This window comes from Squalius cephalus (assembly GCF_949319135.1).
Source record: "Squalius cephalus genome assembly, chromosome: 16".
Classification (NCBI taxonomy): Eukaryota; Metazoa; Chordata; class Actinopteri; order Cypriniformes; family Leuciscidae; genus Squalius; species Squalius cephalus.
The window spans coordinates 28,943,301-28,958,008 of record NC_137137.1 but is presented as its reverse complement, the minus strand read 5'-3'; the positions used below and the strand labels follow the sequence as shown (position 1 = coordinate 28,958,008).

The window sequence follows — 14,708 nt, the reverse complement described above, 5'->3', positions numbered from 1 at the left end:
CTTTGGCATATATTTTTGTCAAGTATTAAGTCATTAATTAAAGTGTACTGCTTATGCCTGATTATCTGTCTATATTTGATTGTCAGGTTACCGGCATGTGTATTTGGAAGGCATGGAGGAAGCTTCCATCTTTGTTCATGTTACAGTGAATGACATCACCAGTAAGGTGGGCACCTCATGTGGTTAACAGAACAAATATTTTGGTGCTGTTGTGTGCCAAGGGCCATAACTGGCATTTTTTAATCTGCAATTCAAAAAATACTCTGTTCTAATCATGTGTTAAAAGACTGTGGAAAAAAAAGTCTCTAACTTTCTAATATTTATTCTGGTCATTAGGCATTGCACATTTACAGTAAATATGCCATTTTAATAATTTGTTGTAGATTGTCACAGTAGGTTCTTAACATAGCTAAATTGTATCGTAGATAACTGTACTCCATCAAAAAAGAAATTACTTGAAAGATTCCCTGCCTACTAATTTTAAACTACTCATTTAAAACACTAATTTTATCAAAGTATTTTTTTAAAAATATTTATAGACTCATATAACATCTATATAGTACAAAACAGGATCTGAAACTCTTTAAAAAAAAAGTTATTTTGTTTATTTTTAACAAATCAGTAAAAGGATTTCACAAAATATAGATTATCAACCTTATGAAGTCAAAATAAATATTATATGAGCGGTTTTATTTATAAATATATGTGGTTTGCAACTCCGTAACCCAAATTGATGTTGAAAATCCTGATTTATGTGATTTCATTACATTCTAGCAATGAATATCAAACAAACACCATAAACAAATAAAAAAAAATAGGCAAAAGTTTTAGAGCAAAAAAGTTTATATAATATATGATATCAGTCAGTAGGAGCTATCTGTATATATATATATATATATATATATATATATTAGTGGTGGGCCGTTATCGGCGTTAACGCGAGACTCTTATCGCGCGATAAAAAAAATATCGCCGTTAATCTATTCTCCAAATTGGGTTGGGAGCGTTGGGAGCGTTGGGAGCTGGCTCAAGCTACACAAGCTATGATGACGCAATCTACCCGCGGCCGCGAGGAACACCCGCAACACTGACCCGGCTGGAACGCATCATATTCGTCGTCATCTTAAGTAAACACGGCTGAAAGTGAAAGCTGGTGTAAAAGATCCGTGCAACATCCATTATTTGGACTTGATTTGTATTCAAGCCGTCCGATGTAGACTGTGTGGTGTAACAGGTCGGTAAGTTAACACACGACTAATCCGTTCTACCACCTCAAATTCAAAACGAAACATATCACCGAATGCTAGCGCGCGTGTATTATTCCCAATATATCTTAGTGAGTGGTGTAGCACATAATCTCTTTTTATTAAAAGCGCCCGATTTTAAGAATCGTTGTTGTGTTTCTTTTTAACTGAAAAGACATCAGTTAGACAATATTCTAATTTTAAATTTGGGGTTTCATAAGCTCCAAGCCATAATAAACATTAGACCTACTTAAGTCTCTGCAGCTAGTGTACTTAAATTTTATTTATCTGCAAAATTATGTTGTATACTTACAGTTTTGCACAATATATGTTCTCAAAACTACATACACCCTTTCAAAAAAAAAAAAAAAACATTTAGCAGTTGTTTAGCAGGGTCTGTGTAACCTGTTCTGAAATGGTTTTATTATAATATCGTTATCGCAAGAGGCTGCAATGTATATCACAATATGGATTTTAGGCCATATCGCCCATCCCTAATTGATAGCCTATAGTAGTTGATAATAACATAGGCCTACCTAATGTTGCCTACGGACGGTAACAGTACAGTAGTAACCTTTTACAGTCTATGAGTAGAACAGCTTTCTCAAGCAGTTTGTGATGCATTTTGGAAACAGGAGATGAGCCCCTGGTCTAATGCGCCACCTGGCTTGAGAAACCCGTTCTCAAAGACTTACTTTTATAGTCATTATTTGGGTAGCACACATACTCTGAATGCCTTCGGCAGAATTCAAATGAGCCATTTTAATCTAGATTAATCTAGATTAATTTCAAAATTAATCTAGATTAATCTAGATTAAAAAAATTAATCTATGCCCACCTCTAATATATATATATATATATATATATATATATATATGAAGAGTTCAAATGCAAAAGCCTCTTAAGTGCCATCTGAAATTTTCTTCTAGAATGATCATTTTTATCAAGCTCGTATATTTAAGTTCAGTAATTTCACTTAATTGGCAATGAAAATTACCTATTAATTGTCATTTAAGTGGAATTACTGAACTTAAATATACAAGCTTGATAAAAAATGATCATTCTAGAAGAAAATTTCAGATGACACATAGAGGCTTTTGCATCTGAACTCTTCATATATATATATATATATATATATATATATATATATGAGAGAGAGAGAGAGAGAGAGAGAGAGAGAGCTATAGCTAGTGTCATGATTCCTGTCTTGTTTTCCCCGGTCTTGTGTGGACTTTTTTGTTATTTCTTGTTCTGCGCCATGTTTTGAGTGAGTCTGCTTTTACTGTGGGTGTCGTGGAGGATGAATGTGATATTCATGATGTACCTGTCACACTACCCACAGTAAAAGCAGACCCGCTCAGCAGCAATGCCAAATTGATATAAAATCCAATACAATCTAGAGTCCAACTAGGATCCCATAGGGGCATGATCAAGCTGAGCGTCTCAGATAATTTGTAATGGTGGCAGAGGAACAGGGGTAGGATCCAAATGCAGCAAACATAATAAAAGTAAATTCAGGCAAAACTGATAAATCCAGACACAGGCAAGGAAGGCAAACAGAACTGACAACAAGCACGCACAGACATAAGATCCATAGAAGGACAACACAAGACAAGGAACATGAGGAACCCCCAGTGGTATGGTATACATACACAAGGGGTGATTGGCAAAAAGACACACCTAGGAACAATCAAATAACTAATCAACAATAAAAACTACAAAGGACTACAAAACATGGCGCAAAACAGGAAATAACATAAAAGTCCATACAAGATCAGGGGAATACAAGACAGGAATCATGACAGCTAGCTCCTACTGACTGATATCAGCAGTGATACCAGCAGTCTGAATCTGCAATCCTGGTACCCATTCTGATATGCGTTCCAATAAATTCCCATAAAAAATATTGTTTTCTTCAAGTCAGCTTGGTAACTGGGTTCAATAGTTGTCTTAATTAATGCAGTCAACACTACAGCTATTTTAATTGTTAATTACCATAATAATTGTTAATAACCATTTAAATGAGAGTGATACAGACCTGTATCTACTACCTATTTTTCATGCTATAGGTTAATTTTATGTTAGATTTATCAAATATATATATATTTGCACCTCTAATGCTATAAAAAGTAATGAGAAAGTTTGTACCTTATTCATACAAAGTGACACATGATGTTGTAAACATGCTCACTGCTTACTTATGCCATGCTTTTGTCCATAATGTGTCCCCTTAACATTCGGCGTCAACAACAAATGTTCTTTGTGTAGTTTGTCTGTTTTTTTCCCCTCTCTCTTTCTCTCTTTCTTACTTCTCTTTCTCTTATGTTTGTGATTTCAGTGCACCCATCTTAGCTGTCTATAGAGGCAGGAAATTATTAGGATCCTCGTTCAAAACTCAGGTGTAGTGAGACCCAATCAGCACCCTGCATGCTCCTTGCAAACCCCTCCCGTTCCCCCCAGTGAGCGGTTAAGCCCTGATTCATTTGCTAGCTTTCACCATGCCAACTCATGCAAAATGAGTTGTGACATAATTGTGACTTCCTTCCTTGGCTGCATTCTCATTGACCCCTAAAGCAGATCCAGTGCCAATGTCCATATAGCAGGCGACAGCGTTCACTCCTATTTCACTTAACTCAGGGCATTTAAGGGCAATGATAGGGCTTTGGCTGCCTTGTTCGCAGTAATAGAGCACTCAAGCAGTAGAGTCCATGAGAGAAATGCGTTGATCTTGGTTTGTGAAGTGCGTTACATCCTCTCTATTCCTATCCATGACTATGAAGGTCTACTATGAGAGCTGGAATTTAGCAGGTACTTTTTTACATCCTTTTTCTGAGTCAAAAAATATCTTATGTTCTCAAAAGCTAGCTGTCGTAACTGTGTGGATTAGCATAAATGCACTACATATACTAGCAAATGCATGAAGTTATTTGATGCATCATTAGTGAAGAGATCAGATGGCTGAACTCTCACATGGATCTACTTGAACACGGTTCATGAAATGACACTGGGTGTTATGTAGAGAACTGGCTGTTTATTTTGAGAGAAAATAAAATCTTAAATATTAATGTAATAAAGATTTCAAAACCTTGCTTTTCTATTCCAAAAAAGCTAGGCATCACCTACATTGCTTTAACAGATAATCCAGTGTCATTTTTTTCATCAGAGATGATTGGACATGAATGTCCTGTCACCTTTCACTTGGCATTTATTCACATTTCTCAGTTATTAACATTACCACTACAATTTCCCAACATTGTCTGCATCTTCATGTTTAAAGGTCTGTGTTGATCACCCACATTTGTCTGATGATTCTAAATTCTGCTACATCTGTCATAACATTTGTTATTTAAAATGTCACTGCTTTCTAAAGGTAACCCATTTAATACAGGAAGTTGTTGCATTATATTATAACAGAATTTAAAGGGATAGTTCGGCCAAAAATGATATTTAACCCATGATTTACTCACCCTCAAGCCGTTCGAGATGCATATGTCAATCTTTTTTCAGATGAACACATTTTCAGTTATTTTAGAAAATGTCTAAGATCTTTCAGTGGTTATAATGTGAAGTTATGGGGTCCACCTCCTTAGAGTCCCAAAATGTGCATGCATCCTTCACAAAAGTAATCCATCCGGCTCCAGGGGGATAAACAAAGGCCTTCTGAGGGTAATCCTTGCGGTTTTGTCGTAAAAATATACATATTTAAAACTTTATAAATGAAAATATCTTGCTTCCGGCAACGGTCGACGCACGTTCACGGCAGATGGATGCCGGCGTATGACGTAGGATGTAGCGTTTGATTTAGCTGTACTTCGTTCTACGCCACAACGCTTCCTATGCTACGTCCTACGTCATACTCCGGCATCCATCTCCCGTGAACGCGCTTCGACCGTTGCCGGAAACAAGATATTTTCATTTATAAAGTTTTAAACATATATTTTTACGACAAAACCGCACGGATTACCCTCAGAAGGCCTTCGTTTATCCCCCTGGAGCCGGATGGATTACTTTTGTGAAGGATGCATGCACATTTTGGGACTTGAAGGAGGTGGACCCCATAACTTGACATTATAACCACTGAAAGATCTAAGACATTTTCTAAAATAACTGAAAATGTGTTCGTCTGAAAAATGATTGACATATGCATCTCGAACGGCTTGAGGGTGAGTAAATCATGGGTTAAATATCATTTTTGGCCGAACTATCCCTTTAACTGACAATTTGTGGATAAATCTTGGTAAATTATCATGTTTCTTAAACTAAAAAAAAACTCATCAAATGATGTTGATCATGTAGCAGGTAAGAAAAAAAAGTGTTTTGTTGTGTTTTTGTGTCTATTCTATGCTCTAAAAAGCTTAAACCAACCCATTATGATTAGTTGGCCACCAATCTCGGCTGCATCATGAGACAAAGTAGATCAAAGAAGTCATTGCCTTCTGATGCATTTGGGAATGCAGCCCTCATTTCTACTTGTCAGACTGGTTTGGTCTGATGTCTTTAGAAGGACACTTGGGAACTTGCCAGATGGTCAGGCTTGGCTAGGCTGGGAGGCCACCTAAGGACCAGCAAACAACCTTAAACTGGTTTAAGCTATTTTTTAGTCAAAAGTGGTTTGGTACACATACTGTATTTAGTTTGGTTAATAAGTTTGAAGAAGACTTATTATTAATTGTGAAGGGGATTGAAAGAGTAGCTCCCCATATGTTTTAAATGGTAAACAATTCAGTTACAGCCTAGTTATTTGTTATAGTGTTTAGATGATTCCATAAATCATCTCTTAGATTCATATTGCCTACCCATTTTTCTGATGTCCCATTGCAGGTTCGAGCAGTCAGTGGTATAAAAGGACTGTTTCACAGAAACCCAAAGCAGGCGTCTCTCGACAGCCATGCTGCTGCTCTGCTCAAACGTAAGACCACCTTCGGTGCTCACCTCCTGCGCCGCACAGCCAGTGCCCCCACTAAGGGCCAACCCAAAGTCAAGAGGGGCTTCCCTGAGATCTCCATTGACACAAAAGATTGCAGCTCGGAGGGTGCCAGTGAAGAGCGAGAATCGGAAGAGGGGCCACTTGTCCACCACAATGGAGATAGCGCGCCTGGCAAATCATGGGATCATGGCACCAACGGGCAGCTTCACCCTGACGACAGTAAAGGTAAGAGTACTTTCTTTTATCCTGAGCCCCGTGCAACACCTTACAGAAACAGGGGTGCAGTGAGCGAACCTCTGAAGCGAGCCAACAAGTTGCGACTCCAGGATCCACTGGATGAGAAGCCGGGTGTGTTTGCACGCGTTGCTATCAACAGCTACGGGCGGGTTGGGATGACTTCCAATTGCATAAAGTGTGTAATTGGTTCCAAGGAGAGTCCTGAATTGGAGAGGAAGGATACAAGCACCTTCATCCAATGCACTCCTGCTCCCATTAGACCTGAAAGGGCATCTCGGTCTCCAACTGCTTCCAGACAAGTTCAGCCAGAGCCCACACTCAAACCACAAGCTTTGGCCCAAACTGACTCAAAGCCCAAATCAGACCCCCATGCTATTCCGAAGCCTGTACCCTTACCTAGATCAAGGGCAAAGCTCCGGCAAACATTGGCTGCACAACCCCTTCACGCCACTGAAGATCTAACTGTCAGAAATGCTCGCTCATGTAGCGTTCCACGCCGACTCTTTCAGTCCCCATGCACCCCACCTCCTCCAATTCCAGACGGCAAAACTAGCCTTTGTCGGCAATGCTCTGCACCACCCAACTATGGCAGCAACCACAGCGAGACTAGATCGGTGAATGACATAAAGAGATTGTCTGACAGTGACTCTAGCAGCTGTGACAGTTTGACCAGCCTTGATCTACCCACCATCTTTCCACCACGGGGAATGGAGAACCGGAAACGGGCCGCGGGGACACTGCAGCGTGAGATGAATGCTCTGTTTGCCCAGAAAATGGAGGAGATCCGCAGTAAATCCCCCTTGTTTTTCGCTGGTAAGGTGTACGCAGTTAGATGGATCTTCAGTTTTAGAATGTCCCAGTGCCTCAGTAATATAGATTTCAGTAGTTTGTGATGGAACCCAACAGATACCCTCCAAAGACCTTGCGGGTGGTGTGGATCTCATTGAAGGCTCATCTCCACTGTGCAATGTCATCAATGAAAACCTATCACAGTATATTAAGAATTACTGTTGGATATTGTTTTATTGTGCATTTGCCCACCATTTCCTTTTAGTTTATGTGTCCTTAAATATCATAAAACCAGATTTGCATGCAAGACAGTGGGGTCAAAACTCCCTAGCTGACACAATTAGTGCATCCATCATTGTTTTTTTGTGATTATGAAGTAATTGATTTGTGAAATGTTTGTGGAGCAAGGTTTTGCCAACATTGGCATTAATTACTGTGATATGTGGTCCGTAATTCCCTTCGTAAAACCTCATTAGCTTTTTGACCTTATAACAACATAGCATTCCTTAAAGGGTTAGTTCACCCAAAAATGAAAATTAGCCCATGATTTACTCAACCTCAAGTCATCCTAGGTGTATATGACTTTCTTCTTTCAGACGAATACAAAACATACGAGTGATATTAAAAAATGTCCTGGATCTTCAAAGCTTTATAATGGCAGTGAATTGCTGTTTCTGTTTTTCAGTCCATAAAAGTGCATCTATCCATCATAAAAGTGCTCCACACGGCTCAGAGGGGTTAATAAAGGCCTTCTGAAGCGAAGCGATGAGTTTGTGTAAAAAAAAAAAAAATTCCGTATTTAAAACTTTATAAAGAAAAATAACTAGCTTCCGGCCAAACATACAGATTCCACTTAAGTCTAAGCGCAACTTATGCAAGTAATGCGATATACTGCTGATTTTACGCTATTCCATGATGCTCCACGCTACTTCCGACGTCACAAGTTGCGTAAGTTTGGCCGGAAGCTAGAATTAACGTGTAAAATATGAATATTTTTCTTACACAAACTCATCGCTTCGCTTCAGAAGGTCTTTATTAACCCCGCGAAGCCGTGTGGAGCACTTTTATTATGGATAGATGCACTTTTATGGACTTCAAAACAGAAACAGCAATTCACTGCCATTATAAAGCTTGGAAGAGCCAGTACATTTTTTTTATATAACTCCGATTGTATTCGTCTGAAAGAATAATGTCATATATACCTAGGATGACTTGAGGAGGAGTAAATCATAGGATATTTTTCATTTTTAGGTGAACTATCCCTTTAAGAAAGAAAAGATTTGTTTTTCTTATAATTCAATGAGATTAAATAGAGAGCAATTACTGTAGGAGAACTCAACAATGTCTCAGATTTACCAAGACTCACAACAACTCACTGTAGCTGTGTCCGCCGGCATTTTGACAGTCAAAAATAGTCGATCTCCGAATGTGAATGAACTGACTCTGAATTTTAGTATTGCTTCTTATATGAGCATCCTTTTTCAAATATAAGGTCAATATTGATTTTCACTAACGACAAAACAACAAATTATCCGTGAATTTATATGGAACTAAGCTTTAGGAGCTTTCCATCTTTACTCTCCTCCCTGTTACGTTGCATTCGGAGATTAACTATTTTTGACTGTCAAAATGCCGGCGGACACAGCTACAGTGAGTTGTTCAAAATCTTTCTTTTTAGTAAACTCTGTGTACACAAACAATGTTCTCAATGCTCGAGTTCATGTGTAGAGCCCCTGGTGATGCTTCGAGCAAAGTTTCATGTTGTGTCGAGCCTTCTTAGGGTTTTAAAAATATCGATTTTGATGCTATCATAGAAGTGCCCCAAGACATCCCATTCAAAAGGCAATTTGACCGAAAACGAAAATACAGTCAATCAATCAATCAATCAAGCTTTATTTCTATAGCACTTTACAGCAGCCACCAGGTGTCCAAAGTGCTTCACATCAAGTACAGAAAAACAAACACCACATTTAACAACTAAAAACAGAATGAGAAGAAAACAAAAACATGGAGCATAAAAACAGTAAGCTATATATGGTTACTTAAAATCATCAGAAGAAAGAGTAGAATTGTTGCACCACTACTGTGTATTAAAAGCCATTTTAAACAAATACGTTTTAAGTTTTGTTTTAAAAAGTACGAGATCTGTTACAGTACGAATGTCCGGTGGGAGCTTATTCCAGAGTTTAGGGCCAGCAACAGCGAAGGCCCTATCGCCCCACTGTTTATACCTCGACTTCGGGACCTGTAAAGTCCGTTGATCAGAAGACCGCAACCGCCGATTTTGTCCACCAAGAGTTAAGAGCTCAGACAGGTACTCAGGAGCTAGCCCATTTACAGCTTTAAAAACAAACAATAGAATCTTAAAATCAACCCTAAAACGCACCGGAAGCCAGTGTAACGTAGCTAAAACTGGAGTGATATGTGCACTTTTAGGTGTACATGTTAAAAAACGAGCAGCAGCATTTTGTACAAGTTGAAGACGAGAAAGAGATGTTTGACTCAGACCAACATAAATAGCATTGCAATAGTCAAGCCTTGAACTAATAAAGGCATGTAAAGCCTTTTCCAAGTCGTGTCTTTTGAGAAAAGGCTTAACTTTAGCCAAAAGACGCAGTTGGAAAAAGCTAATTTTGACCACATTGCTAAACAGTCAATCTTAAAAGTGGCGTTTCCATTCTAATTATGCTTTTAAAACGAAAGTTTGCCTCAGGTAGATTAACAAAAAAAACCTAGGTTGCATTTTGGCGAGAGTTACCCTTTAATAAAAATAATAACAAATAAAATTTACATAGCGGATATAATTAATATATATTTCTGATATGCCATTTGTGTATGTGTAAAATTGAAATTAACTGATCAAAAGATGTGGTAACACTACTGGTAAAACTGTACATATTTTGTTGTATACATTTATTTCTCTATTTATGCTGCCAAGTAACTTATGGTAGTGCTGTCACAAGACTGTGAGAGTCACAAGACTCTTATATAAGTAGTGAGGATGTGTTCCTGTCCCACGCTCTTGAGCAAACACAAACCAGATGCTTGGTGTTACAACTGGGGCAGGTCTAGAAATCACGGGTTTTCTACATGGGGAATATTGACTATTGCTATGTTCTTGCATATTGATGTGTGAGTTGGGGCAGTGGGGTGGAGGGGTTTATCATATGATTTATGAATGAGAGGGTGCAGCTGTGTTTTCTTATTCCTAAAGTCGTAGGTTCTAAGCTCCTCGTGATGTTGGTGCTAACCCTCTTAGTCACTACAACTAATTAGATCTCTAAACATTAACCTTCCCATGCCCTCATTCTTTATTGTGCATCTATCTATGGTTATCTTACAAAGCATTCATGTCGTGTCAGTGCATTTTCCTGGTGTACCATCTCCTTTTTTACTACACTGAGTCCTTCTGTTTCATTCTGCACTTCTCCTGTTAAAATGCCTGTTTGTTCCTTCCTTCTTGCATGCTTTCTATCCTTAGTGCAAAACTGAGGGGCTGGCCAATTACCAGGTAAAAATATTTTTCAGCTTTTTGCTTAAGCAAGTTTAACTTATTGTTTTGAAATTATTAAAAAAAAAATTCATCATGATGCGTGTTTTATTTATCATACATTGAATTTTAGTGTGAATGACATGACTACTGTATGTGATTGTTATTAATGTGTCATCTTGTTACGCAGCTTCAAATGTATGCCCAAAACAAATTTCCCTTATTTTATATATTGATATATTTGCATTTGGGCTTAAAGATTTTTTGGTAACACTTTACAATAAGGTTTATTCTCATTGTTAGTTCTTGTTAGTTAATACATTAACTAATGTTAACCAGTGAACCTTATTGTAAAGTGTTAATTCTTTTTTTTTAAATGTTGATCATCAATGAGAGAGGGATTTGCATGACAAGAAAAATGGACTTTGAATATATATATATATATATATATATATATATATATATATATATATACACCAAATCTAATTATTTTTATTTATTCATTCATGTATTGTATTGTATTGTTTTGTCAGTATCTTTTAAATCATTGTATTCTATTTTGTTTATTTAAATACAAACGTTTGTGTCTAAATATTTGGTTTTGTTGAACTGCGCTCAAAGCTGAAGTGTGTATTTTTTTTTATGAAAAAAACAAAACAAAAAACTCCTGAGTTTAATATGCAGACACAACTTTAAGCCATTTGTAGATTGATTTTCCCCAAAAGTGCAAATACCATATCTCTGTGGGTCTATCAAAACATTACTCTTACACAGCAACGTTGACTCAACCAATGGTGTTAATTTGAGGGCTGGTCTATGTTTTTCTGATCAATGGCAGACAAAAATGTACACGTGTTAGATAAATTACACACTTCAACTTTATTTTATTTTATTTTTTTCCTTTTTTTGTTTTGCAGTACAAACTTGCATTATTTCATTCATGAGCAAAACTGTATGTTGTTGGCCTTGTTTGACATTCATGATATATTTTATGCAGTCTCATTGTGTGTATTTTCTTATCTCTAACAGCATTTTAAGTGTCCCTATTTATATCTAATATTTTTCTGCTTGTTATGTGCTTCCAGAAAATTCTGAAGTGCAGAGTCCAACTCCATCTCTGAACGCCTCATGTCTGGAATCCATTTCTGAGCAATTTCAGGAGAACACTCCTTTGACCTCAACACAAAGTCCTCTGGATACCTCACCACGTTGTCCCTCCACTACATTGTCTTCACCATCCTCAGCAATAACAACATCTTCCAATGGGGAAAATCTTAGCACCATGAAAAATAATGAGGACATTCTGAAATCATTTGCACTAACCGAGTGTATTGGTCCATACAGAATCAGAGGCAAGGATTCTTGGAATAGCCACATCAACTCTTCACTTTCCACAAATTACCTTGACATTGGATGCGATACGCCCCCTCTACCAGACCAGGCAGATGGTGAGGTTGTGCAAAAAGCAGACATTAACCCCAACATCGCTGAAATAAAAAGAGGACAGACTCTAGAGATAGATGCTGTAAAGGCAACAACTGTTATTCAGAGCTCTCAAAGAATTCAGGCGTTGAAGGGGGTGTTTGACAGAGACATTGGACGAAGCCTGCAAACAGGACTGAGGACCCCTGTCAGAAGAACCAAAAGTGAAGCACAAATGAAGGCGGTAAAAAAAGCAGACGGCCCATCAGTGGTCCCCGAAGTCTCTATTGACGCCACGATAAATGACAGGCTCTGGAGCAAACTCGACCCCAGCAGCCATCGGGATAGTGTGTCATCGTCTTCCAGCATTTCATCCAATGACACTGTGATTGATTTGTCCTTGCCCAACCTTTCCAGGAAAAGCCTTACCTGTCTTAGTGCTGCCCGGGACTACTCGGACAACCAGGTATCGTTGCCCAACAGGACCAACCAGCCTCGGTCAACCATTGTGGCATGCAGCGTCTCACGCGTCAGCAAGAGCAAGTCCAACCCCAACCTGCGGGATGGTCAGATGTGCGAGCCAGAGGACGAGTTACAGCCTAGGCCTCTGGTGGCCGAGAAAGACCCCATCCGGCCCATGCAGAGGCGCCACACGTGGAGCAGGTTGTACATGGAGGGCTTAAAGCAGTCATCCACGCTTGCTGCTGCTGTCTCCAAGAGGTCAACCATCCCCTCAACAAAAGACATGGACAGCAACTCAAAATCCAAAAGTCTTGGAGATCTCACCTCAGATGATATTGTCTGTAATTTTGAGAGCAAGTATCGCAGCATTAGTCGCAGTTTCATTGTGAGGCCAAGCCGCCAACCAGGGAAAAATCTAAGAAAACCCCAGAATGACCTAACAGAGCAGCTCAAGCAGCTCACTGATGTGGAACCCCTTACAAGCAAAGACTTTGCTCAGTGCAGGATCGATTCCGAAGTGGGACAGGAAGAAGAGGAGATGCCCTCTTTGCGGAGGAGTTCCTCACGGAGCCAGAGTCGGGTGAGATACATTGCTAACCGTGCCAGGCAGGCCCAAGAGAGGCAGCGGCTACAGAGCCTGACCAGGACATCTGGGAGCCCCATCGAGGAGCGTGGCAATCCTGAAGGAGCTTGTAGTGTACCCCACAGTCCTTGTGCAAGCTTGGATCTTTTGAGCCAGCTTCCACCAGGACCGCCCCAACAAAGCCCCTTGAGCCCAGACAACGAGGTCTTCTTTATGCTTAAGCTGTAAAAGGATGAGAGTGTGTTGAGTGTTTTGTGGGAAGCAAATGGACACAAGGTGGCCACCCTCCACCTCTCAATCGTTCAGATACTCCTGCGGATATGTTGAGCAGTCAAATATTTCTTATGTGCACTTACTGTAACACCTTCCATTTTTGGCTTGACGAAAAAAGTTAAAAGCACACACTTTTTTTTTAATGTCCATTGTTGACCTACTCCCAACCCTGTATAATGAGCCGTTAAATGGGATGCGATGCTAAGCTTTAAACTTTAAATTGGATGCAACCAATTATTTGTAAATGTGCATGCATTTGTTGAAAAAAAGCTAAAGGTGTAAAACCAGAGGATTTTTTTTCCTTTTTCTGGTGTATAAAAATATACAAGGTTGCATATAGAAATGATTACAAAACAGAAACATTCTAAATTTAGATTATGCCTGTGGCATTTGTGGTACTGTAATATTATTATTATTTTTGGTTTGTTTGTTTTTAAGATGCAACCTAGTGCAGTAGATAAAAGCAATAGATAAAAAAATGTAAGCACTACTGATTCACCACAATAATTCCCTGGATTAAAGGGGTCTTAAAATGCAGTTTCAGATGTTTATATTATGTTTCTCGAAGTTAGTTTATAGAGTTTGTTAACTATTTTGCACAAAAAAGGACGAAAAAAATTATTTTCTATCCTCATTTTCACTCTCTGTGAAAAACACTCATTTTCAAAGGGCGTTACCTCTTGCAGAAACAGAAGTAAACGCACACTGCTGTGATTGGCTAACTTCTTTGCACCGTATCCACGCCCTCCTTTACAGCATTTCATGTGTTTTGATACTTGAGATGACAAGTGCTGTGAAATTTTTGAACCTGAGAAAGAAGAAATTGAAACAACACAACCACAATGACTGCAACAGTCAGATTCAGCGTGGTAATTGCTTTTGCTTGCATAATTTTCACTAGTTTTAAAAGTTCTAATATTACTTGTCGTATTACAAAATAATCAATAAGTTTAAAGTCCCCCAGTGGTGAAAATCAAGTTTTTAATGTTGTTTATTTGTCTATGGTGTTTTTAATATGATTTAAGACAAACCATGTGCAGATTCATAAGTCAACACCATTGCTGAGTATTTTCTCTTTAAAACTGCAGTGAACAAAAGACAAAAGACAAATAACGCGGTTTGAAATCGCTGGTGTTTCTGACGTCACAATCTACCTTGTAACCAATCACGACAATGTGTGATCGTCAACAAGTGGATCTCGGAGCTAATTTTTTGCATATTCATAGAACCGTGTATAATAAGGCAACGATGTAGAGTTACATTCAAGCTATTTTAATGCAT

At 38.6% G+C, this 14,708-nt stretch overlaps 1 protein-coding gene across 3 annotated transcripts in view; it reads left to right on the top strand.

Moving 5' to 3' along the window:
• plch2a (phospholipase C, eta 2a) overlaps positions 1-14,708 on the top strand; it is a 154,883-nt gene extending 140,175 nt beyond the window's left edge. For all 3 annotated transcript variants that reach the window (XM_079897716.1, XM_079897715.1, XM_079897717.1), the window contains 3 exons: positions 87-166; positions 6,066-6,396; positions 11,773-14,708. In XM_079897716.1, the coding sequence (XP_079753842.1) occupies positions 87-166; positions 6,066-6,396; positions 11,773-13,382 (2,021 nt within the window). In that variant the 3' untranslated portion in view covers positions 13,383-14,708. The remainder of the gene's footprint in view (positions 1-86; positions 167-6,065; positions 6,397-11,772) is intronic.